At 39.1% G+C, this 25,404-nt stretch overlaps 9 protein-coding genes and 2 pseudogenes across 12 annotated transcripts; 6 read left to right on the top strand and 5 right to left on the bottom strand.

Annotated features, from left to right (window-relative positions):
- Positions 1 to 199: 199 nt before the first annotated feature.
- irld-37 lies at positions 200 to 1,726 on the top strand (annotated as a pseudogene). Its single transcript has 3 exons — positions 200 to 492; positions 535 to 830; positions 1,472 to 1,726. Coding segments are annotated over exons 1-3 (844 nt in total).
- A 9-nt stretch (positions 1,727 to 1,735) lies between these two features.
- Positions 1,736 to 2,787, bottom strand: fbxb-17 (F-box associated domain-containing protein). Its single transcript, NM_061635.2, has 2 exons — positions 2,677 to 2,787; positions 1,736 to 2,631 (listed from the first exon to the last, which is right to left on the bottom strand). The coding sequence occupies exons 1-2, from the start codon at positions 2,757 to 2,759 to the stop codon at positions 1,884 to 1,886; spliced, it is 831 nt and encodes a 276-aa protein (NP_494036.1). The 5' UTR covers positions 2,760 to 2,787; the 3' UTR covers positions 1,736 to 1,883.
- Positions 2,788 to 4,773: 1,986 nt separating this feature from the next.
- Positions 4,774 to 8,346, bottom strand: nhx-6 (Sodium/hydrogen exchanger; the record flags this gene model as incomplete). 2 transcript variants are annotated; one of them, NM_001027044.4, is made up of 9 exons in its annotated part: positions 8,119 to 8,346; positions 6,727 to 6,993; positions 6,521 to 6,654; positions 6,153 to 6,478; positions 5,835 to 6,108; positions 5,644 to 5,787; positions 5,508 to 5,597; positions 5,289 to 5,456; positions 4,774 to 5,143 (listed from the first exon to the last, which is right to left on the bottom strand). In NM_001027044.4, the coding sequence occupies exons 1-9, from the start codon at positions 8,312 to 8,314 to the stop codon at positions 4,838 to 4,840; spliced, it is 1,905 nt and encodes a 634-aa protein (NP_001022215.1). In that variant the 5' UTR covers positions 8,315 to 8,346. The 2 variants fall into 2 exon arrangements, with proteins under 2 accessions (NP_001022215.1, NP_001022214.1); NM_001027043.3 differs by lacking the exon at positions 4,774 to 5,143 and having other exon boundaries at positions 5,271 to 5,456; positions 8,119 to 8,342.
- A 1,815-nt stretch (positions 8,347 to 10,161) lies between these two features.
- srw-97 (G-protein coupled receptors family 1 profile domain-containing protein) lies at positions 10,162 to 11,653 on the top strand (the record flags this gene model as incomplete). Its single annotated transcript, NM_061633.1, has 5 exons — positions 10,162 to 10,469; positions 10,686 to 10,967; positions 11,010 to 11,240; positions 11,290 to 11,536; positions 11,603 to 11,653. The coding sequence occupies 5 exons, from the start codon at positions 10,162 to 10,164 to the stop codon at positions 11,651 to 11,653; spliced, it is 1,119 nt and encodes a 372-aa protein (NP_494034.1).
- srlf-29 (SXP/RAL-2 family protein Ani s 5-like cation-binding domain-containing protein) lies at positions 11,649 to 12,850 on the bottom strand (the record flags this gene model as incomplete). The annotated part of the gene is made up of 2 exons (NM_001381331.2): positions 11,649 to 11,941; positions 12,650 to 12,850. 2 exons carry the CDS (start codon positions 12,848 to 12,850, stop codon positions 11,693 to 11,695), a joined length of 450 nt encoding a protein of 149 aa, NP_001367463.1. The 3' UTR covers positions 11,649 to 11,692.
- A 558-nt stretch (positions 12,851 to 13,408) lies between these two features.
- duxl-1 (Homeobox domain-containing protein) lies at positions 13,409 to 15,476 on the bottom strand. Its single transcript, NM_061631.5, has 7 exons — positions 15,327 to 15,476; positions 15,006 to 15,260; positions 14,842 to 14,958; positions 14,555 to 14,797; positions 14,344 to 14,505; positions 13,789 to 14,016; positions 13,409 to 13,735 (listed from the first exon to the last, which is right to left on the bottom strand). The coding sequence occupies exons 1-7, from the start codon at positions 15,345 to 15,347 to the stop codon at positions 13,469 to 13,471; spliced, it is 1,293 nt and encodes a 430-aa protein (NP_494032.1). The 5' UTR covers positions 15,348 to 15,476; the 3' UTR covers positions 13,409 to 13,468.
- A 749-nt stretch (positions 15,477 to 16,225) lies between these two features.
- On the top strand, positions 16,226 to 17,354 carry ZC204.14 (BESS domain-containing protein). The gene is made up of 4 exons (NM_061630.3): positions 16,226 to 16,294; positions 16,698 to 16,871; positions 16,918 to 17,061; positions 17,120 to 17,354. Exons 2-4 carry the CDS (start codon positions 16,698 to 16,700, stop codon positions 17,255 to 17,257), a joined length of 456 nt encoding a protein of 151 aa, NP_494031.1. The 5' UTR covers positions 16,226 to 16,294; the 3' UTR covers positions 17,258 to 17,354.
- Positions 17,355 to 18,186: 832 nt separating this feature from the next.
- ZC204.13 (MATH (Meprin-associated Traf homology) domain containing) lies at positions 18,187 to 18,701 on the top strand (the record flags this gene model as incomplete). The annotated part of the gene is made up of 2 exons (NM_061629.1): positions 18,187 to 18,317; positions 18,362 to 18,701. 2 exons carry the CDS (start codon positions 18,187 to 18,189, stop codon positions 18,699 to 18,701), a joined length of 471 nt encoding a protein of 156 aa, NP_494030.1.
- Positions 18,702 to 21,872: 3,171 nt separating this feature from the next.
- On the top strand, positions 21,873 to 22,877 carry ZC204.12 (MATH domain-containing protein). Its single transcript, NM_001383788.3, has 4 exons — positions 21,873 to 22,016; positions 22,061 to 22,488; positions 22,538 to 22,689; positions 22,738 to 22,877. Exons 1-4 carry the CDS (start codon positions 21,898 to 21,900, stop codon positions 22,795 to 22,797), a joined length of 759 nt encoding a protein of 252 aa, NP_001370403.1. The 5' UTR covers positions 21,873 to 21,897; the 3' UTR covers positions 22,798 to 22,877.
- A 68-nt stretch (positions 22,878 to 22,945) lies between these two features.
- btb-12 (BTB domain-containing protein) lies at positions 22,946 to 23,958 on the bottom strand (the record flags this gene model as incomplete). The annotated part of the gene is made up of 4 exons (NM_061627.3): positions 22,946 to 23,304; positions 23,349 to 23,478; positions 23,529 to 23,701; positions 23,754 to 23,958. The coding sequence occupies 4 exons, from the start codon at positions 23,956 to 23,958 to the stop codon at positions 23,027 to 23,029; spliced, it is 786 nt and encodes a 261-aa protein (NP_494028.2). The 3' UTR covers positions 22,946 to 23,026.
- Positions 23,959 to 24,442: 484 nt separating this feature from the next.
- On the top strand, positions 24,443 to 25,337 carry btb-13 (annotated as a pseudogene). Its single transcript has 4 exons — positions 24,443 to 24,525; positions 24,573 to 24,823; positions 24,875 to 25,010; positions 25,057 to 25,337. Coding segments are annotated over exons 1-4 (751 nt in total).
- The last annotated feature ends 67 nt before the right edge of the window (positions 25,338 to 25,404 follow it).

Raw genomic sequence — 25,404 nt, 5'->3', positions numbered from 1 at the left:
AGTTAGTAAATCAGAAGTATTCCAGAATGAAAATTAGCCATAAAATTCAATTTTTTAAACAAACTTTTATCTTCTAAAAAGAAGAAAACTTGAGCTATTTTTAGAAAAATCGATTTTTTTTTCAAATTTTTTTCCCAAGCCCAGTAGGGTTCAGATCAATCAGATCAAGCACCAAACTTCAAAATCCCATAAATTCCAGAATGTCGCGGAGACCTTATCACCTCGGAAAACCTTGCCAAATATGCCAAATGCCGCGAGTTAATCAATGGGCTCCACCTAACAAACCACCAATTTCCCGACAACTTGTCCACATTTTCAAATGTTTACCTTATCAACGGAAACGTAGAAATTTCAAACACCAATCTAACAAGTTTGGCATTTCTAGCCAACGTGACAAAGATCGTAACGCCAAATATGCCGACAAGACGCGAAGTTGCGGTGAATATCCGGGAGAATTCTGAAATGACACATTTGGGAATGCCGCTGCTGGAGGTAAGCTTCTTAATCTAGGATCTTTCAGCTGAAAGTTTTCAGAGCATCTCGAATAGTCTCCTTGGACCTGTGATCATGAATCTGGAAAACTTGCACCCAGACTTTTGCCTCAATATCGACGAGCTCCAGCTCCTTCTCACCCATAGAGTAGAATTTCGAAACCTCCACGCAACCTACTGCCCTGACTTTGAAAATTCCGGTAGACGAGTACTATACAAGACGTGTAAATTCCAACAAATGAGCTCACTGGAATCAAATTGCTCAAGTATTTATGGTGATGTGGTTGTCGATGCAAGTGATGGGCGCCACCTGCACAAACTGTTCTCGCTGGAATATTTGTACGGATCACTGAAAATTCAGTATATGAAGGCAGATGGGTTGGAGTTTTTGAGCGCTTTGCAGTATATTGCTAATAAAAAACATTTTGGCGGGATATTCTAACTTCCTATTTAAAAAAATTTTGGCGGAAATTCAAATTTTCTAACAAAAAATTGATTGCAAATAAAATTGTTTGGGAAATAATTTTGGCGGGAAGATAAAATTTTATCAAATACAAACATTTTGCCGGAAATTCAAATTTGCTGAAAAAACATTTCGGCGACAAATTCAAATTTTCTGAGAAAAAAAAATTGGCGACAAATTCAAATTTTCTGAGAAAACAATTTGGCGGGAAATTCAAATTTTCTCAATAAAGCACTTTGGCGGACATTCGTATTTTCTGAAAAAAACTGTTGGCGGCAAATTAAAATTTTCTCATTAAACGCTTTCGCAAAAAAATCAAATTTTATGATAAAAAAAATTTTGGTGGGAAATTCAAATTTTCTAATAAAAATATTTTGGCGATAAATTCAAATTTTCTAGAAAAAAAAATTTTGACAGGGAAAAAGCAAGGGAATTTATCTATCTAACATTGTGTAATAATCTGAATATTTCAAAGCAAAATCCCAAAAACTATAGGCCCACATAACCTATTTTCCAGCACATCATATCCACCTACCCGGAACCTGTAGTCCTCTACGATAATCCTGCTCTGTTCAGCAACAACGATGAATGCCTAATGTATCGAGTATCCTATGAAACTAACGTCAAAGTCAGCGCTGATTGTGGTATGTGGTTGGTTGTGGTGCTAAAAGATCTCCAAAGGGTTCTTTTCAGAAAGAACATCGTACAAGGAACCAGTCTACTGAAAAGGTGCAATTCTAATAGCAATTGCATTTTATCAAAAACAATGTGAATGCACAATAAAAACGTCAAATTTATTATAAACAGAAAATTTTGAAACACTTTAGTTTTCAAGAACTCTCATTTGAAAAAAGTACTCATAGAAAAAATGATTACGAATTGAACTACCAATTGAAACGACTGCTTTCATCCCATCGGGCCGTTGAAATTCAATGTTTTCCCCAATAAAAATTTTCCTGGGGGATAGTTTTTCTGTGATCAATACCCTTAAAAACTTCGGCTCCAAAAGATCGCATTTCTCTTGAAAAGTTGACACATATTGATTGAAGGTTGGGGTTGGATCCTCTGATCCAATGCTTCATAAAGAGGTTCAGGTTTCTGTCGGACAGAGATTGGTAGTGGATTTCCAGATTTGTGCAATTTGTAGTTAGAATATCGTTTAGTGACAGTTTTTTCTCCAAAAGTTCTAGCGTCTCAAAGTTCTGAACAAGGATTGATTCACAAATATAATCATTTGATAACCTCAAATAATTTGGTGTAGGAAACAATTTGAGAAGCTGGCGATTTTCAATTCGAGAATCATGGTTTACCAGTTTTCTGACATTAAGCCCTTTGAAAAGTTCAACAGTTTCTTTAATCTTTCCTCTCCTGAAACTGAACAAAGGTTTGAGTGACAAAACTATTCCATTGTTGTGAGAGAAGACACGAACAATATGGCCAATCCATTGTTTTTCAGTGAATCCTGGTAAATAAAGCTTTTTATATCGTTTGTCGTAGGGCGATTTTTCGATTCTAACACGTTGTTTGCGTTTAAAATATAACAAATATAGTTCTGACGATGCTGTGACCAATTTTAATGACAACCAACAATCCACGGATATGATCATATTCTTCAGTGGTTTAGTTAACAACGTTACAAAGTCCTTTGCATTCTTCGAAAGAATTGATATTATCAGCCTAAAAAATAAAAGATAAAATAGGAAACTATACAGACAAACTTACAATTCCGCAAAACTCATTTGTTCCATAGCCTTTCGAATTGCAGATATTGGAAGAAGAAAAATAGGGAGTGGTTTGGCAGTCATGATGTCGAGGGAAGAATGAGATGAATGAGATGAGTGGTCGTGCAAATGGGGGAAGGACAGGAGAGACGCGGGACGCTACAGATCACCCTGAAAGAGCGTTTTGGCTGGAAAAGGTCAGCTCGCAGCAAGGCTGGTTTGATGGAATGTGGGAAGAATATCACATTTTTTTGCACAATTTTTGCACATTTTTTGCACATTTTATGCACATTTTATGCACAATTGTTGCACATTTTTTGCAAAATATTTTCTCATATTGCGAGTAATATTTTATGATATTGAATTCTAAGTTCTAAAAATGTTATGCATGTCATGAAAGCACCTAATTTTATAGTTGTGAATCATTTGAGCCCGCCAGATGTCAGCTGCTTTATTTTTTTGGAACAGAGCTGTACAATTTGTACAAAATGCGGTTAAAAATAAATTGAGCATGCTAAATGATTTATGGAACAAGTACCAAGTAAGTTAGATATGACTTTTTAAAAAAATAAGAAAGAAACCTCTGATAAGTGGAATTATGCTACTTTATTGTGAAAAAATAAACTGCCTGACAAATTATGTATATCAATTTTGAGAAATCCTCTATTTAAAATTAAATCGTTCCCTTTGGGGGTTCGTAATTATTGAGATGATCGCTTTTTTTCCATTATGACGTTCAATCTTGAATCGTTTCTCTTCCGAACCTTGGTTGGTTGTGAAAATGTAATACAAGTAATCAATACCTCTAAAAAGGGAGGAAATTTCAAAGAGTCGATTTGGATCCAAAAAATGGATGGATATTGATTGAAGGTGCGGATTGGATCCATTGATCCACTGCTTCATAAAAATGTTCAGATCTTTGTCAGGAAAATGTTGGCGGAAGATGAATAACATCGGGCAATTTGAAAGTAATAAATCGTCAAGTGTCAATGTTACTTTCTGGATTTGTAGAGAATCAAAGTTCTGAGCCAAAACTGATTTACAAATAAGATTTCCGGATATCATCAAGTGTTCCACCGAAGGATCCAGTTTGAGAAGCTGACCACGTTCAATTTTTGAAGCCTGGATTTTCAGTGTGAACACATGAACAATTTGTTCAATGTATTGTTTTTCTGTGAACCCTGGTATAGCTAGTCTTTTGGAGAAAGTTCCGTTGTTGGTGAATCTGGTTATTCTGACCTTCTCGGTCGGGTGATAAGGATTGAAAACAAAGTTGTACCGCTCCGACGATTGTGTGATTAGTTCCAATGATATCAATGGAGCAACTTTTATGCTAACTCGCTTGTGAGATTTATTTAGCATTGTAATGAAGTGCTTCGTTTTTTCGAAAGAGCTGATAGTAAAAGTCTGAATTTAAAGGAATCATGAGTCAAAAATAATATGCCAAATAAGAAACATACTGATCAACTAGGCTTATATGTTCCAGAACCTTTCGAATGGCAGAAATTGGGAGAAGAAGGATAGGGAGAGAATGAGACAAATGAATAGCTGTACAATTTGGAAGATAGGGAGAAAGAGACGATAGAGAAAGGAGAGAAGAGTTACAGACAATCCTAAAAAAGCGTTATGGGAAAGGTCAGCTCGCAGAAAGGGCATCACCAGCCTGACAGCTAGAAAGCAGACCTACAATGCTGGCGTTTACAGTGATTTGCTTGAGTTGTTTAAACACGTATAACTCAAAAACTATACCAGTTTGAAAAATATTTTCAACTAGCAAAATGTTGCCGGTTACTTTATCAACACTTTCGATATTTCCAAAGTTGTATAACTTTGTTCAGGAAAAAGTTATAGCAGCTGACATTTGGCGGGTTTGTATTTTGACAGGAATTGCTGAGTGACCCACAACTTTGAAACTAGATGTTTCCTTAAAACAAAGTTTAATAATAAAATAATTTCCACAAATTTTCCTACATTTTACAATTAGTTTTTTTTGTCCCAAAGTGCCCAGGAACATTTATACAAAAGATTAAACCTACATTAGAAGAGCCAAAATTACTTTGTCTTAACGAAAACGATGCGATGTTTCGAAAATATTCTAAAAATCCTGAACACTTCATTACAAATAATTAAAATACATACATACACGTCTCAAATTAGAAATCCTAAACCCGTTCTTCAAAATTGTCCGACGACCCATCGGATTCAAATCCACCATTTTTGTACTCCCCATCCTCCGACTCATTCTCCATATAATCCGACGTGTACTCCACATTATTCTCATGATCGTAGACAGTGATCCCATGATGTTCCTTCATATGCGTCACAAAATCGATTTTCCCATTTGAGTCGCTAGTTATCGCAGTATTGGTCCGGCTTCTGGTGTGCTCGATGAGTGCTCTAGTGAATGCCAAGTTGCTCTTGAGATCCCCGCCATTGGCAATTTTCTTAGCGTCTTCGTCGACGAGGTGCTGGAAATTTTGGTATGAAAAATGTTCGGGGGCGCTGAAGCTTTAAAACAGGCGCAAATCATTAAAGTCTGGAGAGAGGTACAGCATGAGCCCAGGCTTAAGTCTAAGCCTAATCCTAAGCCTAAGCCTAAGACCCTAAGCCTACCTTATACTTCCTGACCAACTTCGTCTTGTCCATCTGCTTCATATTGTTCTTATTCACCAGCACCGGCCGCAGGTAGCAATTGTTAAAGTAATTCCATGAATCGCGGATCCAGTGATGTCCCTTGAATCCTGCAATATCCTCCATCCCGGCCATCGTTGTGTCGATCAGCTGAAGCTCTGATGGTTTTAGGTAAAGCTATAGAGAAAAATTATTGGTTACCTCGGTGTAAATATGCTCGATCATGTTCTTAGAGTGAACGTTTTTCTTCTCAACTTGCAGAAACTCGGCGATAGGCTTCAGGGTTATGCCCTAAAAGTTAGTGGTTTAGCAGCCGACACCTCCCTGGAAATCTTACCTGAAGGAAGACAGTGAAGTATATTACTATGATACAGCTGGTGACAAACATATTCTTGGCTGGGATGAAGTCGGGGATAGCCACCACTAAACCATATGCGATGGCGCCTCGGAGGCCTCCGTAGGCCATGATAAATTGATCTACCTGAACAAAATTCCCATTAGTACTCCATAAATCCTGCCGGGACCCACTTTGGTATATTTGTTCAGCCGGTATTTGTTCAAAAAATGACACATCACCACCACTCCTAGAGTACGGTAGATTAGACAAAAGACTACTGTTAGGACTATGAAGCAAGTGTCCCAGTGATGGTTTGAGGAGACAGTGGACAGTCCGAGGAAGACGAATATCACAGTTTCAGAGGCTATTGAGAGCACTTTGATGAACTTCTCGGTGGCTTTTACCGTCTCCTGCTCGACGTTCTCCCGGCAGTACTGACGCATTAAAGCTCCGCAGAACACCACTCTGGAAGATCATAATGTGGCGGACACTTATCACACAGAACTTACGCGATGATGCTGGAAAGCCCGAAGAGCTCCCCGCAGAGGTAACAAGTGTAGGGAAGGATCAGGATGAAGACGCAGTTGAGGATGCTGATCTCCTCGGCGCGCGAGTACTTGGTGAGGAGACTGGCCAGGAAAGCGAACAGAACTCCGATGCCAACTCCACCAAAAACCACGACCAGGAATGACACCCCGCCGTTCGCGAAATCTTCGGGGATCAGGTTCTCGGCTCCGATCTCGGAGAATGTCAGGAACATCCGGTAGAGGACAACGGAGACCCCATCGTTGAAGAGGGACTCACCGAATACTGCGATGAAGAGCACGTCGTTGACCTGGAAATCTACTAGTTTTGACTACAGGTCAGGTGATCTTACCGCTAGTTCTTCGAAGATCACAATCACCGCCACAGGATCAACGTCAGCCGCCACCGAGCCGAATAGAAGCATATGGAGCAGCGGGGTTTCCACAGAGAACAGTCCAGTAAGACTGATGGCCCAAAGAGAGAATGCTGAAAAATGTTGTACATCTAACTTGAAGCTTGAAGCTTTAAGGCTGAAGCCTAAAACTAGTCAAAACTCACAGATCGCCAGAAAGTTGAACAAGGTGCCGATCATCGCAAAGCACATGATCGATCCGAAATTATCGAAAAACTGCCTCGCCGGCATGAAGTACCCGGCATCGAAGACGAGTGGCGGGAGCAGGTAGAGCATGAAGATCTCACTTTCCAGGAAGAACTGGTTCTTGTCGACTCCGATAAGTTTGAATATGATTCCTATGATCAGGCCGATCATGATGAGAAGAGCGGAGTCCGGGAAAAGATCGTTGAGGTGTGGGATCGAGTTGAAGACTGGAACAGGTTAAGGAGTTGAAGGAGCTGGAAGTGTCTAACTTGGAAATAGGTAGGGAGGCATCTCACATGGAGGCTAGGCTATCATAGGATAAGGGGCCAGTGAAGGATCCTAGGCCAGTAAAGAATTCTAGGTCAGTAAAAGATCCTAGGCCTGTAAAGGATCCTAGACCAGAGAAGGTTCCTAGACCAGTTAGGGATACTAGGCCAGTGAAGGATCCTGAGCCAGTGAAGGATCCTAGGCCGGTGAAGGATCCTAGGCCAGTGAAGAATCCTAGGCCGTTGAAGAATTCTAGGTCAGTATGGACCCTAGGCTAATAAAAGATCCCGGGCCAGGAAAGCATTCTAAGCCAGTAAAGGGGCCTACGCCAGTGAAGGTTCCTAGACCATTGAAGGATCCTAGGTCAGTGAAGGATCCTAGGCCAGTTAAAGATCCTAGGCCAAAAAAGGATCCTAGGCCAGTGAAGAATCCTAGGCCAGTGAAGAATCCTAGGTCAGTGGAGGATCCTAGGCCAAAAAAGGATCCTGGGCCAGTGAAGGATCTTAGACCGGTGAAGGATCCGAGGCCAGTGAAGGATCCTAAGACAGTAAAAGGTTCTAGACCAGTGAAGAATCCTAGGTCAGTGGAGGATCCTAGGCCAAAAAAGGATCCTGGGCCAGTGAAGGATCTTAGACCGGTGAAGGATCCTAGGCCAGTGAAGGATCCTAAGACAGTAAAAGGTTCTAGACCAGTGAAGAATCTTAGGCCGTTGAAGAATTCTAGGTCAGTAATGGACCCTAGGCTAATAAAAGATCCCGGGCCAGTAAAGCATGCTAAGCCAGTAAAGGATCCTACGCCAGTGAAGGTTCCTAGACCATTGAAGGATCCTAGGTCAGTGATGGATCCTAGGCCATTTAAAGATCCTAGGCCAGTAATGGATCCTAGGGAGCTAGGCTTGAAAGCAAAAAGACCGTACTAGACCCCTAGAATATCATGGAAATCATCTAGGCCGCCTAAGAAGATCCCAGGATGCTTGCGGATGCCAGTGAAGCAAGCTAGGCCACCCTGAAAACATCCAGGCCGCCTGAGGATAAAACTAGGCCATCTGGGCTTCTGAGAGCCACTGGAGCTTCCCCCGGACTCACCAATTTTAGAAATCGACGCTGCAATCAGCCACAGGCAAATCGTCATCGGGATCTTCACCTCTTCCCATTTAAAATATGCGATCGGATATCTAGAGGGAAAGACCTCTTCCTCCTTCTCATCACATTCGGCTTGAGCATAGCCCAAAATGAGCAGAAGCCCGATTAAAACAACAGACAGCCGACGGATAAGTGACATTTTTTGGAGAAATGGGTTAAAAATGCTTCTGAAACATTCCGCAATTAATATTATAAGTGAGGAAAAAGTAGGCGGCGCCTACTTTTTCTCTTTGTGCTAGCTAGCTAAATGGCTTTTGTGCTCCGAATGCTCCGAATCTAATTATAGAATCTGGAAATTTGTGGTGGGTGGTTGTGTTGTTTCTACTGATAACGAGAGTTCAAGTTTAGTGATAAGAGCGGAATTTTCAGCTTTACTCTAGTTTTTTGGCAGTTTTTGGCAAAAAGTTGGCGAAAATTGGCGAAAATTAGGCAAAAGTTAAAGAAAGTTGTCGACAGTTGGCAAAAATTGCCAAAACTCACCGGAAACCCAGTTTTCAAGTCAAATTCCAAACCCCTACAGAGCAAAAAATGACGTAGAAGGTCATACTGGAGACCGCCAGCTTCTTTCAAGATAAGAAGTGTGTTGCCGACCCTCTGCTGCGGACAAAAATAGCTTTTTTTTTTCGTCGGAAAACTCAAAAAGCAAACATTATTTGCTTTTCCGGAAATGATTTTCTGAAAAAAAAAAGAAAGAAAAAGATAAGAAATAGGAGACCAAGACCAAATAACATACATTTGACCGGAAATTGAAAAGGCAAGCAGGTAGGCAAGCAGGGAGGCAACTAGGCAGGCACATCAGCAACCAAACTAGACACTTCTAGAATTTCTATTTTCAATCTATTTTTCCTTCCAGCTAAACACACTTTAATGAGATTTTCGGGTGTGATTTCATTACATAAAGCTTGGGGCTCGGAGTTCGGAGCAAATATTTCCATTTTTGCGGAATGTCAGTATTAGTCACGGAGTCTCAAGTCAGAAGTGGCTTACTTTTTACGTGTTTTTCTAGAGTTTTTCCTGATTTTTTTGTAAAAATTTTGCGTTAAAGTTGTCAAAAAATGACGAAAGTTATCGAAAATTTTGTAGAAATGACAAAAAATACGTTAAAAAGCTGTTGAGAGAGTAGTCAAAAATTGCCAAAATTGGCATAACTGTTCGAAAATTGTCAAGTTTTCGACAAAAGTTCTTGAAATTTGCTTGTGCCTCTTGAAGTGACCAAAAATTGCCAAAAGTTGTTCAGTATTCCCCAAAATCCAAGTATTTCGTTAGTTTCACTTTTCGCTAAGGCTCAATATTCAAATATTTTCCGACAAAAATAATACATTTAATCACACCTTATACAACTTGGCTTGCAGGCTATGATTAAAAATATTCCAGACACTTTAGTATATTTTCGGAAAATTGAGAAACTAAATAAGAAAAATTTGTTATTTTTGATAATTTTATAGCTGAAAAGCTGAAAACTTTTTGAAAATGTATCGATATCGGCAACTTTTGGCGATTTTTGGTAAAAATTTGGAAATTTGTTGTAAGTTTGCCGCAGAAGCTTACCGGAAGTTTGTGTAAATTGCCAAAAGTTTGCTGAAAGTTTGCCAAAAGTATGCCCCAAATTGTCAGAAGCTTGCAGCTGGAAATTTGCCGCTAGCTGCCAAAAACTTGCCGAAAGTTACCAGCCAAGAATTATCTAAAGTAGTATTCGAAATTTTCTGTTTCTTTTCTTGTATTTCCAAAAATTGTAAAAACCTTTAATTTCTGCTCTACTAAACTATGCTAGCATTATTTCTAGCCAGAAAAAGCTCAATAATCACATATCCCCACTCCCCCAAAAAGCTAAAGCACAATGTTTTCCAAGCTATAATCAACAAAAATCTCAGAATTATTCAAATTTGGAATTGTAAACAAAAAAACATTTTCAACTTTTTTCCGCTGAAAAAAATTGTCTAAAAATTGTCTAAAAATATTTCAAAAATCTAGATTTGTTTTCAGTAAATGGAAAATGACACCGAATTCGTTACAACTGCCGAGTTCATGTTCCCAAGCCATGCCAACAAACTAGAACTTTATCGAATTCTCCTATTATTGGAACAATTTGCTCGGCCAAGCCTCTGGTTTCAGTTTTATCTTTCATTTTTCGGTATTTTGCTAACAATCTTCCATTTATACATTTTGACACGGAAGGCTATGATGATATCTTCAATTATTGCAATTATGATCGGAATCGCTATTTGTGACGTCGTGGCTATGCTAGCTGCAATTCTCACCGTGAATATTTATTTCGATGAAGAAGGCACTGATTGGTGGGTTAGGCTTAGGCGTAGGCTTAGGCTTGAGCATAGGCCTAAAATAAATGGGCAAACTTGACACACAAGACCTAACACTACAATCCTTAATATAAGCTTACGCCTTAGCCTAATCCTAAGCCTAAACCTAAGCCTAAAAACGCTGTAATCCTAAGCCTAAATAGCGTCAGCTAACGCTCGCCACTGCGCCTTTTTCCAGCAAATTTTTTTCAGCACCCCTCCAGTCTCCCTTTTCAACTTCCAATTCTCCTGGGCGTTCATCACAATCCGAGATTTTGTCCGCCGCGCTTCCACGTGGCTAGCAGTCGCCATGGCTCTTATCAGATATGTGATCATAAAATTTGGAGCAACTATGAAATTCGATAAATGCTCCAAACCCAGATTCGGATTTTTAGTGATTTTTTGGTGCTTCCTGTTTAGCGCTTTTTTCTCTCTGGTCTATTATTTTCGTTATGATTTTGTACTGAAAAAGGATCCATGGCAGCCGAAGGATCAGTGAGTTACCGCTGAAAAGCCAAAAAATTTCAAAATTTTCAGCTGCACCGATGTGGACCATTCCTTAAAACTTGATGCATTCACTCAAAAGTTAGCATATATTTTCACAGTTTATGGTGGTATTCTTGGGAAGATTTATCAGCTGGTGAATGGGATTTTGTCGAAAATCCTTCCCTGCATCCTCCTACCTATCCTAACCATCCTGCTCATTTTGGAGCTCCGGAAAGCCGAAAAGAATCGGAAAAACTCAAATACCAACGCCAAAAAGTTGACGTAAGTTATATATTTTTTAATTTCAGACACCAAAGTCATCCGATTCCAGATCTGAAAAAACAACAGGCCTCGTGATATTCATGACAATCTCTTTTTTCCTTCTGGAGCTCCCAATAGGCATCGGCCTAGTTTTTCAAGTGGCCTATACTGATTTCGGATATCTATATTTTGCCACATATGTCAATCACCTAGTTAACTCAATTTGTATAATCAATGCTTTAACCCATGGAGCTGTAATGTTCTCCATGTCAAGCCAATACCGGATTACTGTAGGGGCCATGTTGAAAGTTAAAGCTGTAAGGATTTTCAGACATTTAAATAAAATTGGTTGAACTGAAATTTATTAATTTATCAAATTTCAGAGCGATCGGGTTTTTATTGTAAGCCACAGCAGCACGTCAAATCGAGTATAAAACTTAATTTTCATTTGTTTTAATTTTAATAAAGTTTTCTCAATAATCCTCTGTAAACTGCTTCTGAATGTCTTCCCTGATGAACATCAGAGTTGCAAGCTGCTGTGGATACCTCCCGGCCAGCTGTCCGACGGCCTGTTGAATTTGGGCTCCCGTAAGGTTGTCCTGGTCCAAAATGGCCTTGAGTTGAGATTTAACGGATGGGAGTTGGGAGATGATGCGGTCCGTGGCTTGGTTCATTTGTAGCTCTTGTTGGGATTGTTTCTGATCGAACGTGATGTATTGGTTCTGGAATTTGGAAAGGTCTGTGAGATTACAGTACTCCTACAGTACCCTTCAGAATCTCTAGAATAATCTAACAGTACTCCTACAGTATACCTACACCGCCTACTGTAAAGCGACGATATTCCTATAGTGATTCTATAATACTCCTAGAATAGTACTACAGTACCCCTATTGTACCCCTAGAATAATCTTACAGTACTCCTACAATACCTACTAACATTATTATGAGCCCTCTTACAGTATCCCTATCCTGTCTACTGCAATCCTTAAATGTTCTTACAGTACCCCTACAGACCCCCTAGCATAATCATACAGTACTCCTACAGGACATCTATTCTGACTACTGTAACCCTACAATAGTCCTACAGTACTCTTGCAGTACCCCTAGCATAATGTCACAGTACTCCTGCGGTAGTTCTACTGTACCACCACCCTGTCTACTGTGGCCCTACAACATTTCTACAGTATTCCTACAGACCCCCAATCATATAGTACATCTACAGTACCCCTAGAATCACCTTATCATAATCCTGCAGTAACCCATAGCTACAACATGTCGATCATAAAATTACAGTATTTCACGGTTACCCACTGGTCCCTAGCTTGATCTTACAGTACTCGTACAGTAACCGAAGCCTGCGCGGATCATCAACGCTTCGGTCGATTCTAGGCTGACCGACCTTTTCAGGCCTACACCCAGGTCGAACTCACCAACAAATTGTGCCCCTGCGCCCACTGCCGCAGCTCCATTTGCTTCTGATTCAAACTCAACTGGGTATTATTTGCAATGGCATAGTACCCCTGCTGCACACTTCTCGGCTGATTCCTCAAGAACCTCGGGCTATCGTAGCTGGCGAGTCCAACATCGAGGATCGCAGCCAGGACAAGAAAATAGAGGATGATCTTGTGCATTTTTAACCTGGTTTTTTTGAGAGGAAAATGGAAAATATGAGCCTTTAAATAGTACTCCTAGGCGGTGAGGGGGGGGGGTATGTTTGCTAGTTACTCCCACGTGGTGGGAACAATGTCAGGAGGTCGTCGGAGAAAGGTTGAAAATCAAAAAGTTGAAAAATGTTTGCCGAACAATTACTTCGGAGCAAACTATAAAATAAAATAAAATATCCCCACTAACCCCAAACCAATATCCCTTCAAAAGACGAAAAGTACTTTTTTCCGAAACTACAGTAACCCTACAGTACCCCTACAGTACCCCGACCATATCCCCCAACTAACCCCAAACCAATATCCCTTCAAAAGACGAAAAGTACTTTTTTCCGAAACTACAGTAACCCTACAGTACCCCTACAGTACCCCGACCATATCCCCCAACTAACCTCAAACCAATATCCCTTCAAAAGACGAAAAGAACTTTTTTCCGAAACTACAGTAACCCTACAGTACCCCTACAGTGACATGGTGCAACCGGCAATTCACGAGATCAAATCGATGCACCATGTTATTTGCTTCAAAATTGAAAATCAACAATTTTATTACAAAAAAGGAAACAATGACATTTTCAAATCAGCTGTGCTACTGCAAAGGAATACCCGAATCCAAAGATCCTCCACCTCCACCAACGCCAAACATCCTTTCGATCATCGCACGGACTTCCGGTCGATTCCGGTACTCCTCCTGCTCCTGCCTCGTGTCTCGTAGGATCTCAATATCCGAGTCATCGTCCTCTTCGGTAGCGTTGAAAAGAGCTCGTAGCTCGACCAGATCATCACTGTCAGACTCGATCGCCGGCACATGTGTCGCATCCGGTGCCTTCCTCCGTCTGCTGAACCATAGTCTGATCTGAAAATTTTTAATCTCAATTTTTCTTAATTAAAAAAAATCTCTCTTCTTACCTGGCTTTTCTGCAACGACGTATTCAACTTCAGCTCTGCCATAGTCTGTTGGGTGGCAAATTGGCATCTCTTGAAAGCTGCCTCCAAGTACGGTAGGGCTTTTTCTACTTTTTCCTGATTCAGCCCGGCTCTCCTCAGTCGTCGCGTTTCTTGCCAGCGTTGACTCTTGAGCTTAGCCTGTTCTGGGTGTAACTTTTGACTTCGCTTCTTTTGCATCCAGTTGTTTAGCTGAAAACTTTTAAGGTGAAGGGGTTGGTGGGGATTGTAGGTAGGCACGTAGGCACATAGACGGGCATGTATGTAGGTACTTATTGTTAGGCAGGCATGTAGGCAATCAGGTATCTAAGTACTCAAAAAGCTATGGAGATACTCAAGTAGCTGTGTAGGCTCTAAAACCGCCTGATAGGCACTTAGGTAACCATGTAGATTGTTAGCCAGAGATCTAGGCACCTAAGCAGGCACGTAGGCATCTAGGCAGGCATGTAGGCATTCAGATAGCCATGTAGGCACTCAGGCAGGCATCTAGATACCCTATCAAGTTCACGTAAAACTCACAGTTTTTAGTGAGATCCCCAGCTGCTGCGCCCACTGTTCACTGATCTCTCGACCGGGCATCTCGTTGATCTGGAACAGCTCCTGGAGCTTGTCGACGAGGTCTTGAGATAGACGCTTGTTTTTGAAATTTTCTGGGATTTGAACCATGCTTGTACTTGTTTCCTGGAAATTTTAGGTTATTTTTGAGGATTAAAATTGGTTAAAGCCTCACCTCTGGAGTTTCTGGCTCAGCTGATGAGCTTAGCGGGCTGGCATTTTCTGTACTTTCTGGTGACTTTTCTGGAGCACAATGGCTCTCCTCAGGAGTTCGTGGCTCCGTCGATGAGCTCAGAACAGCTGATCCCATGCTTTTGGTACTTTCTGATGGGCTATTTGACTTTGAAGATTCACAAGAGCCCGTCTGCGCCGAAACATGACACTTTTCAAAAGCTTTCTGCTTCAACCAGTCGTTAAGCTGAAAAATACAATTTTGAAAAGCAAGTACTAGAAAAAACCAACTTTTTTCATAGGAATTCCCAGTCTTCTCTTCCATACACTCTTGAGCCCCATATCGGGTAAATCATCGCTTTCGTAAAGCTCATCTAGCTGTTTAGTGATTTCTTCGGAAAATGTTACCTGAAAAAATAAATGTTCAAAAAGGAACTTTTTTATGAAACCCTTACCGGTTCACATGGCGTGCCAAGCTGCTTCATCTGGTACCTGAGCCGTTCCTTTCGAGCTTTCTGCTGCTTTTCCGTCTCCACTGGCCGAGGTTGTTGCTGCAAAGGATCCTGAAGAGCACTGGAATTCGTAGAGTTCATAGAAAAATCCTGACTTCTACTCCGATCCTGGTCGGGGATATTCACTGATCCTTCGGCTAAATCCAATTTTTGCTGTTGCCTCAGCCGTTCTTTTTGAATTTTTTGCTGCTTTTGCTTCTGAAAATTTCAGATTTTAGTACTAAATTTAGTCTGAAATTTAAAAATTAAAAATATTAAACTCACTGATTTTTTATAAGGCGCCATTTGCAATTACTTGCCAAAAAAGAACGTTGAACACAGAAAAAACCGATATAATATGTGTGTGCGTGCGTGTTCGTAAATGTATGATTTTGCCGTCTGCGTCTCTGAGTACTGATCGGCAGGCGAGTGACCTCCGTGACGTCATTCTCTGCACAGTGGGGGTAGGGCAGAGGCAGGGGGCCGGTGCAGTTGTGTGAATTGCTTATAAGGAGCAAATGGACAGGTAGGCAAAAAATGCCTGCCTGCAAAGTTACCTACGCCTGTAGACACTAACTTAGAGAACAACAAGCTCATCAACTTGACAGGTCAGGATTCAGGATTTTCCAGTCTTTAATTCGTTTCCAGCACGTTTTCTGAATCATACAGACAGGGCTGGACGGCAAATTTTTTGTCGACAAATTAGGCAAACCGGCAAATTGCCGGTTTGCCGATTTGCCGGAAATTTAAAATTCCGGCAATTAGCCGATTGTCGATTTGCCGGAAAATTTCATTTTCGGCAAAATTCCAATTTGTCGTCGGCCGGATATCAATTTGGCGGAAACACTGTGCCTTTTTGAATTTTTTGCCCGTTGTCTTAAATGTTTTCATAGAATTTGCTTACTTATTAAAATAACGGTAGGAACATTCCTAGGAAATTAAATACTTTCTCGATATATGCTCCTATTGATTTTCTGGATGTTTGAATAAAATGAATAATTTTAATGTTGAAGCACGGGGAGGCAAAGCTAACGTGGCCGCGAGAGCTGCGCCGGCTAGGCCACCGCCTCCAATGGTTAAGAATTTTGATCGAATAAACATTTTTAATTTGACTTATATGCTTATTTTTATTCGTTTTTTCTTGTTTTTTCTTATCCTTATCGATTAATAAATATTTTTTTCAGCAAAAAATCTGAAAACCGCAACGGAAACGCGTCCAACAGCATAAAACGGTGCCGAATTAAACCAAAAAAGTAGGTTTTTTCCCATTTTCTCAAAAAATTCACATACAATATTTCTGAAAACCCACTCAAATATAGAAAAATATATGCTGATTCCGAATTAAAAAGTCTTGAACCTCAATCTCGCGTATTTCATATTTATTTTCTCGATTTTATTGAAAAATTCAAGAAATTCAGTGCAATTTCAAATTAAAAATCACATTTTTCCAAAAATTCACATACAATATTTCTGAAAACCCATTGAAGTATGGAAAAATATAGGCTGATTCCGAATTGAAAAGCCTTGAACCTCAATCTCGCGTATTTCATATATTTTTTTTCGATTTTAGTGAAAAATTCGAGAAATTCAGTGCAATTTCGAATTAAAAATTAAATTTTTCCAAAACGTTTTCTCTTAATGTTTTACAATTTCCAGATGTCACGAAAATTCACTAAAAAAAGTAGAAAAAGAGCGTCACGTGCTTCTCTCAAGTTGGCGAATGAGCAGAAAGCCAAGAAATACGCAAATAGTACTGTGCCAATGGAACCCGACACTGATTCTGGATCGCCTTTTTCGAATAGATATGCTTCTAACCGATCTTCACAAGTGGTAGCGTAATTCGCAATCATTTTTTCTGTAATTGTTATATTTTCAGAAACCTATTCGAAGTGATCCTCCAGATTCAGAAGACTTGCGCTCGAAGGAACATCAGGTCTTCATGTTTCATCTGAACCAGGATACGATGTTCCAGAAGAAAATCCAAAAAAATATGCCAAGCTGTAGTGATGATGTGGCTAATGTAAGCTATAAGACTTAATTGTTTAAAAAAAAAAAAAAAAAAAAAACAGCTTTTTTAGACTCTTGTCTCGTCGTTTATGCCAGAAATTGGCTCGATACTACAACAAGGAGCTCATCTAGGAGATAATGGAACACGAAGACGAGTACAAATCAGATTTGTACGAAAAAATATTTCACAGGAGAAGCCAAATAATTGAATGTACAGACGGGTTTTAAAAATTCAATTTTTTTGTTGATTTAATTTTGTTGATTAATTTGTTTAATTTTTTGATTAATAAATTTGTAGTTGATTTTAGTTAAAGGTAAATAATATTTCTTTTCGGGCTCAGAACAACACAAAAAATCGATTCAGCTAAAATTCATCAAAAAAGGAGGAAATTTTCGGTTTTTCTCAGAAAATCAGTGGAAATCTAATAAGAAACATATTAATTGCACTTTTTTCTTTTTTAATTTACTATTCTGTATCACAAAACATAATTTTTCGACTTTTATTCTCTTAAATAATGAGAAAAGTGATTTTAGCCAGAGCTGATATTGACGAATTGTCGTCAAATAAAATGCGCGTACGCAAAGTACGCAATAGTGTACAAAACTTATTCGCGTTGAATATTCAGTCAGCCAAATGGGACTACTGTAGAAATTTCTTCAGCCACGTTAGCTTTGCCTCCCCGTGGAAGTAGTTGCTAATAACACGGCTGAAAACGCAGGGAAGCCGTCGGCTCGAATTCAGTGCACACAGGATTTTGTAAAAAAAAACGCAGTCTAATTTCAAAAAACAGTTGACGATTCAGTAAGCTTCTCAAAATTTCCAACCACTTTTGGAAATTCTAAGCAGATTTAGGCAATTTTCATGCTATTTCATACATCTTTTAGCCATTTCAAGCAATTTTAGACAACTGTTGAATAGTTTTCGCCAGTCCGACTATGAACAGTTTTAACTGGAGCGATAATGCAATAATTGTGAAAAAGTAATGAAAATTGAAAGCTGATATTTTAAATTTTCCTAATCGTAATATGACAAATAGTCAGACTTTTGGAAATTTTTCCATCCACAAGAATTTAAGAACTAAACTTCAATGATAAAGACACTAGGAGTGCTAAGAACAGTTTAATCCTCTTAGTATACATGCAAATATTTTCTCTGCAAGAGGTTATGGCCGCTGTAAACACTCCAGAACCCGTCAAACTAGAAGCAATTTTCGACGGTGCATTAAAGTGGAATAAGAAGACATTTAAGGACAAAGGCACACTCACTTGGTACACTTAAATTGTCAAATTAAATACTCGAACCCATTTTTTAGGTGGTTGGAACTTGAACTTACCGATGATGATTTCTGCATTTCCGCATTCTTTAAAGGAGCTTCTAAAATGAAAATTAGTATCGAGGCTGAATTCAAACTTTTATATCCAGCTCAAGAACCACTCATAAAAGAGGAAAAAAAAGATTTCGATTGTACAAATAAGAGAAATAAATACGAAGTTCGCACCATGTTCACTGAAGATGAAGCTAAGAATCGCTTTGAAAACGGTTCCGACTTGCGATTTGAAGTTGATTTAACAATAGTCAAGGAAAACAATTCTGAAAAGTCAAGTGTTGAACCAAAACCTGAAGCCAAACAAGAACCCACAGTAAATCAGTAAATCAGTGAAATTAATTAATTCAGGTTTGAAATCGTTTAAAAGCGTTACTTTTTCATTTTTACGCCTATAAGCGTGCTTTTTAATCGAAAATTTGCATTTATTTTCACTTTTTCTTTAAAATTCAAGCAAAAATACACCGAAAACATTAAAAATCGATGGAAAATAACATAAAATAAAATTAATAAATTTAAAAACGTGCAAGCGCGCTCCATCGAACAAATCCAATTGGCGGTAATTCAAATAGGAATTAGGCAAAAACTGAGATTTTTTAAAATTTTCAAAAAATCATATAAAATTTAGAAATTTTTTTTGAATTTTTTATCATGATATTCGGTCATTGTGGTACCATAGGCATGTTTTAAAACAATTTCCCCACTGGCGCTACTCCACCTTTAAAGTTTCCGTCCTGATCAATGTGCTCCAAAACTTCAAACTCTCTGTTATCAATTGAAAACAACTATGGTGTCACCTTGCTCACTCTCCTTTCTGCGGCGAATCAAAAACTAATAAAAAAAACCCCGTTGTGCTGCTATACGTTCCACTGATAAGAAAATCGTACCAACCGCCTATCTTCCCCGGTCAACAACCGTACAAAAGACCGACTGAGGAGAAGAAAAAAAATTTTTTTTTTCCTTCCATTTTCTTTCTCCCATTTTTGCAATTTCACATCTAACGGCCTATGCTCCCAGGGGGCATCGAGAGAGGGGGCATCGCGTTCTAAGGGGGCATTAGGTCAAAGGGGGCATTTGTTCGTAGGGGGCATCCGTTCAAATGGGGCATCCGTTCAGAGGGGGCATCCGTTCAGAGGGGGCATCTGTACAAACTTACACAGGTTCCAATGGGCTACCTGTTCAAAGGGGACATCGGTGAGAATTGATTGAATATTTATAGACAGGAGTATGCAAAGGTTTTCATATCAGTCACACATGCTAAAAAAATTTCAATCCTCTCTTAAAAAAACCATCAGTTCATGAGCAGGCCTACTTCTTGCCGCGAAGAAGCGACATCGAGAGAACAGTCGGAAATGAGAGATTTAGGTGCCATACCAACAACTTTTGTTTTAAAAACATGTAGGCGACGAATGCATATCTCAACCAACAAATTTTTAATGAAAAACAATCAACTACAAAGTTGTACTTCAGATTAAGATATACAACTTTGTAGTTTATTACCTTGTCTTAAAAAATTTTCCCATGGCGATATCTCCGAAGTGAGTGCGTTTTTTGAATTTTGAGGTTCTACTATACCTCAGGTTTTAGTCTGAATTCGTGTTCAGAACATCTAAACTAAATGAACTACAAACTTTGCATTTTTCTATAACATCTGATCAAATTTTAAAAAGTTTTCAAAAAAAGTTTTCAAAAAAAAATTTAGAAAATTTTTGTAAGGGGTACCCTTTGGATTTTTTTTTCGATAAAAATATTGAAACCTAAAAACCTTTTAGCCATTTCAAGCAATTTTAGACAACTGTTGAATAGTTTTCGCCAGTCCGACTATGAACAGTTTCAACTGGAGCGATAATGCAATAATAGTGAAAAAGTAATGAAAATTGAAAGCTGATATTTTAAATTTTCCTAATCGTAATATGACAAATAGTCCGAATTTTTGAAATTTTTCCATCCACAAGAATTTAAGAACTAAACTTCAATGATAAAGACACTAGGAGTGCTAAGAACAGTTTAATCCTCTAAGTATACATGCAAATATTTTCTTTGCCACATGCATTTAAAGATAACGAACTTCATTTCACCCTCCTTTTTTGTGTAAATGAAGTTATATTTCTTTTTGGTCATTGTTGCAGTTTGCCTTCTTTCAAAAAAGTTCACAAAGTCTATGTACCATTAAGATAGGGAAGCTTTTTTTTTAAATCTTTCTTGACCATATGTACAGGGTGGGCCAAAAGTATGGTAACACATGGAGCGCTCTTTTACATAAGCTTTTTGCGCGACTGCCACGCCATACGTGCATTCTTTTATCGAATACTGATAGCTGAATATTTCCTTCAATTTGACCCAAAATTTGTAATGTTTCCCAATAAGGTGCGATTTTAATCACCTCGTCAATTTGGCGAACCCTTTCGAAAAAACGGCGTTTTGGCACGCGGTACTTCCCACACAAACGCACCTCCCACGCACGCAAATAATTTTCAGATGTATGATTTTTATGTTAAATTAAAAGTTAAAGAAGTGAAGAAGCGTTTTTGATTGTTTTTGTAGCATATAAACATTTTCTGTGTCGACACTGGCGCCTAGAAAAAACCTTTGAATGTTTCATGAATTCAACTTTGCGAAATTTACTCAGTTTTTTTGGTTTCACAAGGCGTAACGAACCACAAAATCATCCGAGCTAAATTTTTTCTAAAAATTCTGAAAAGTCAGGTCAAAACGTGCCAAAAAGTACTAAAATGAATTTTTCTTCATACTGCTGCCGCCGCTCACATCTTTCTGGCGACTGAGTCATTCAAGACTTAAACTACTGCCACAGTCCATGACAGAAATACCACGACAGAAATTTTTTGGATTTTTGTTTTTAAATCATCTCCAGACCAAGAGCATTCTTTGAACTATAAAAACTTGTAAGATACTTGATGGATTCCTCGAGAAAAATGTAGAAATCCTGCAGAATGCCGACTTGCGTGCCATAAAGATCGTGATCTCAAAAGTTCTGAAGGCCTGCAGCAATGCGGACGGGGTTATTTTGAAAATTCAAAACGTTAATCTGGTCAGTATTTTATGGAGAACAAAACTTGTACAAATTGATGTAATAACTCTCTCCACACGTGAAGTTATAGAGCTGCAAACGTGTTACCATACTTTTGGCCCACCCTGTAAATTTTCCTACTCGTAATATGACAAATAGTCAGACTTTTGGAAATTTTTCCATCCACAAGAATTTAAGAACTAAACTTCAATGATAAAGACACTGGGAGTGCTAAGAACAGTTTAATCCTCTAAGTATACATGTGAATTTTTTTGCCACATGCATTTAAAGATAACGAATTTCACACTTACTATTTTCGTCCTTTCTTTTTGTGCAACTAAAGTGAAATGTCATTTTTGCATTGTTGCAGTTTGCCTGCTTTCAAAAAAGTTCTAAAAGTCTATGTCACACCATTAAGATAGGGAAGCATTTTTAAATCTTTCTCGGCCATGTGTAATCTAAATTTTCTAGAATCACGAAATATTCTGCGAGAGGTATGGCCGCTGAAACCACTTCAGAAGACGTCAAACTAGCAGCAAGTTTCAAGGATGCATCAAAGTTGGGGATTGATCAAAAGAGCGGCATTCCACGTAAGGTCAAAGGCACACTCACTTGGTACACTTAATCTGCCAAATTAAATACTCGAACCCATTTTTTAGGAGATTGGAACTTAAACGGACCAATGATGGTTTCTGGATTTCTGCATTCTTTAAAGGAGCTTCTAAAAAGAAAATTAGTATCAAGGCTGAATTCACACTTTTATGTGCAGGTCAAGAACCACTCAACAAAACGGAAAAAAAAGATTCAGATTGTACAAAAAAGTCTACAGAATACGAAGTTTGCGCCATGTTTACTGAATGTGAAACTGAAAATCACTTTGAAAAAGGTTCCGACTTGCGATTTGAAGTTGAATTAACAATAGTCATGGAAAACAGTTCTAAAAAGTCAAGTGTTAAACCAAAACCTGAAGCCAAACAAGAACCCACCAAAGAGAATGATAAAATTGTGGGCAGTGAATCGATGATGTTAGACCAACTCACGTCCAAACTTTTCTTGAAGGCTTCGGAAGGAGCTCGGATCATTAGCAGTATCAATTTCTAGTTTTTTTTTTTAAATTAAACAGGGTTGAATTTCAGATGAAATTATCAATGATCTTCTCGATATTGCAAACAGGTTTGATGTACCCGAGGTGAAGACAAAGTGTGAGCAGTTTCTTCTAGAAGATTTGAAAAAGGCGCTAAAAGAAAAAATGGAAACCGCAGAAAAGTACGAGCTCGACTGTTTGCAGGTGAGTAAGTTTTGATCCTTCACCAGTATAAAATAAAGCATTTTTCAGGCAGTTAAATCGGCAGATGATGCTCTGGCCAACTCGCTTGAAAAATTGGCTATAAAGTAACTGACGATCGGACAAATGATTCCGTTTTAGTTTTATCTAATCAACACTGTCTTTAATTTTTATACCAAATTTATAAATCACATATTCAACTTGTCCAACAAAACTTAATAGTCTTACATAGATTTTTGGTGAGTTATATAACCAAAAATTAAAACTTGGACAATTTTTATCGAACATCAGTCTTAGAAAGCAAATAGGTATGAAACAGAACATCGTTAACGTGAAAACATTAGAACAACTGCAGAAGACATTCGCCGATCCTTGCCCTGGCGCGATTTGACAATTCTGAGTACTCAGTAGATCTTCTCAACTTCTCGGCGACTTCCTTTGTGTAAATTTTACGAACTTGCTGGCCGGATAATCTATGCATCTCGTATTTATCGGCGAGCAACAACAGTTTTCCGTGTGAGAGAGTTGAATGGTGCAGTAGTTGATTTTCGACAAGTGCGACTGCAGCTGGAACTTTGAAGCGGACAGCCAATTCGAGAATCTTTTCAGCAGTGAAGTCTGAAATAGAAACATCGTATCTTTCAGTAGAAAATGATACTTACCATTTGGGAAGATAACTTTTGGGTAGATGTTGCTCATGAGAAGACCAAAATCTTCATAGCTAAGATCTTCAATTGTGATCTCAGATTTCTTGAAAAGTTCAGCGAAATAGGTGGAGTGAAGGCTCAGAAACTGAAATGTTGATTAACTGTTGAAAAAAATTCTGAAAAAAAGTGCGTTACCTCTTTATTCACGTGAAGCCGCTTATCTTCAACAACCAGAACCGCATCGGTATCCTCCGACTCGGAGAACATTTTCTCGTACTCGGCTAGTGGAGTTTCAAGCGCAACGAGATACAGATCATACCTAGCACACTTATGCCTTTGATACTTGCCCTGTGGGAAACGGCTGGCGTCTAACGGTGAACTTATTAGTCTGAGTTTCGGATTGGGCATGATAATATCAACCTTGAAAGGCGTAAAAGGCGTGATGTGTGTTGAGTCTGGATTCACAATTGCATGACCAACCAAAGCGTAGACGTTTTTTGAGCCGATCCATGAAAATTTCCAATTGACCATCATTATCCACATAAGATGCGCTAAAATGAAATTTTTTTTTGTTATTTCTGAGCAAACAGAACTGTAAAAATTTTAACTTACCCTTCCAGTCCATTTTCTCTAGTGCGGGGAAAAATGTAGTAACCTTGAGAGCAACATTTGTCTTTCCACTCAATTACTTGTCCATACATTTTGACGTGAATACTGACCAACAGTAGAAAAAGAAGAAGACAAGGTCCGACTGCTCACGGAGCAGGCAAAAGACAATAATGGATGTGCTCGGCAGAATACTGCTGAGCGTCCATTATGATGATCGATAATCAAATGACAACTTCTGGGAAGTCACTGGGGGGGATATGTAGAAGACAGTACATAGATGTTGGTAGGTCTCTATGTTTGTTTGACTGTGACTTCCCTGGAGAGGGGTTCAGATACGATTGCATCGATTGTTTTTGCGCAAGAATCCTGTCTGACGCAGAGCGGAGTCACCATTTATGTTTATTGCTGCCTAGTAGCTGGCAGTCCTTTTTTTGTTTCTCAGCAGTTTCTTTTTGTAAAATTCATAGCCATCAATTTCAGAGCTCCAACCGTAATACGCCATGGCTGAGAAAATAATCGAATGGAAAAACCAAACTTGTTTCAGTGAAAAACCAATATCCATTATTGACAGTGGAATTACGTGGTGAGTAAATCAAGTCTTTTGAGCAAAATTAACATGCAAATTTACAGCAACGTCAAGATTGTAGAAAACCGAGTTCACTGGAGATTTGCGTGGGTTGGTGCGGAGCCGGTGTACGGTTTGGCCGGTCACGTAATCATCAAGCCATCAGCAAACTCGAGAGCACAGTTCCATCAACTTTGATGTATTTTTTGTTGCATTTGAGACTCCACTAGATGAATATGAGACAATGTTCGCCAAGTCGAATAGAACAAACGCGGTTCTGATGGTTGATGGGAAGAAGCTTCACGTGAACAAAACGGTGAGTTCAGGGTGATAAGAAGATTTTAGTAGAAAAATTTACGAATTTCAGCTTCTATCCCTCCACTCTACTCATTTCAAAAAATTGTTCCAATCTGAAGGAGACCAGCTTCCAGTCGACAACATCAGCTACGAAGATTTCGCTCTTTTGATCAGCACCATCCAGCCGAACCCCATCTATCCAAATCGTAAGCTCCCCAATTCGCCGAACTGGCATAACGATCTTTCTTTCAGACTTCACCGCGGAAAAGATCCTCGAATTGGCTGTCCGATTCCGCATTCCAGCTGCAACTGCACTTGTTGAAAATCAGCTCGTCAACTACAGCTCCTTTTCTCATGGAAAACTGTTGTTGATTGCTGATAAGTACGGATTGGAGAGACTTTTGGACCAGCAAGTGCGGAAAATATACACAAAGGAGGTTGCAGAGGAGCTGAAGACGTGCGCCGAGTTCCCACAGCTTTCGGATAATGCTAAGGCAAAAGTTGCCGACTTTCTTTTGCCATTGTTTACCTAGATTTTGAAAATGTCTGGGATTTTCTGTTAAAACTAAGAATTTGAATAAAACTATGTACTCTTATTAT

Source organism: Caenorhabditis elegans, chromosome II (genome assembly GCF_000002985.6).
Source record: "Caenorhabditis elegans chromosome II".
NCBI classification, from domain to species: Eukaryota; Metazoa; Nematoda; class Chromadorea; order Rhabditida; family Rhabditidae; genus Caenorhabditis; species Caenorhabditis elegans.
This window is presented reverse-complemented; position numbering and strand designations above follow the sequence as displayed.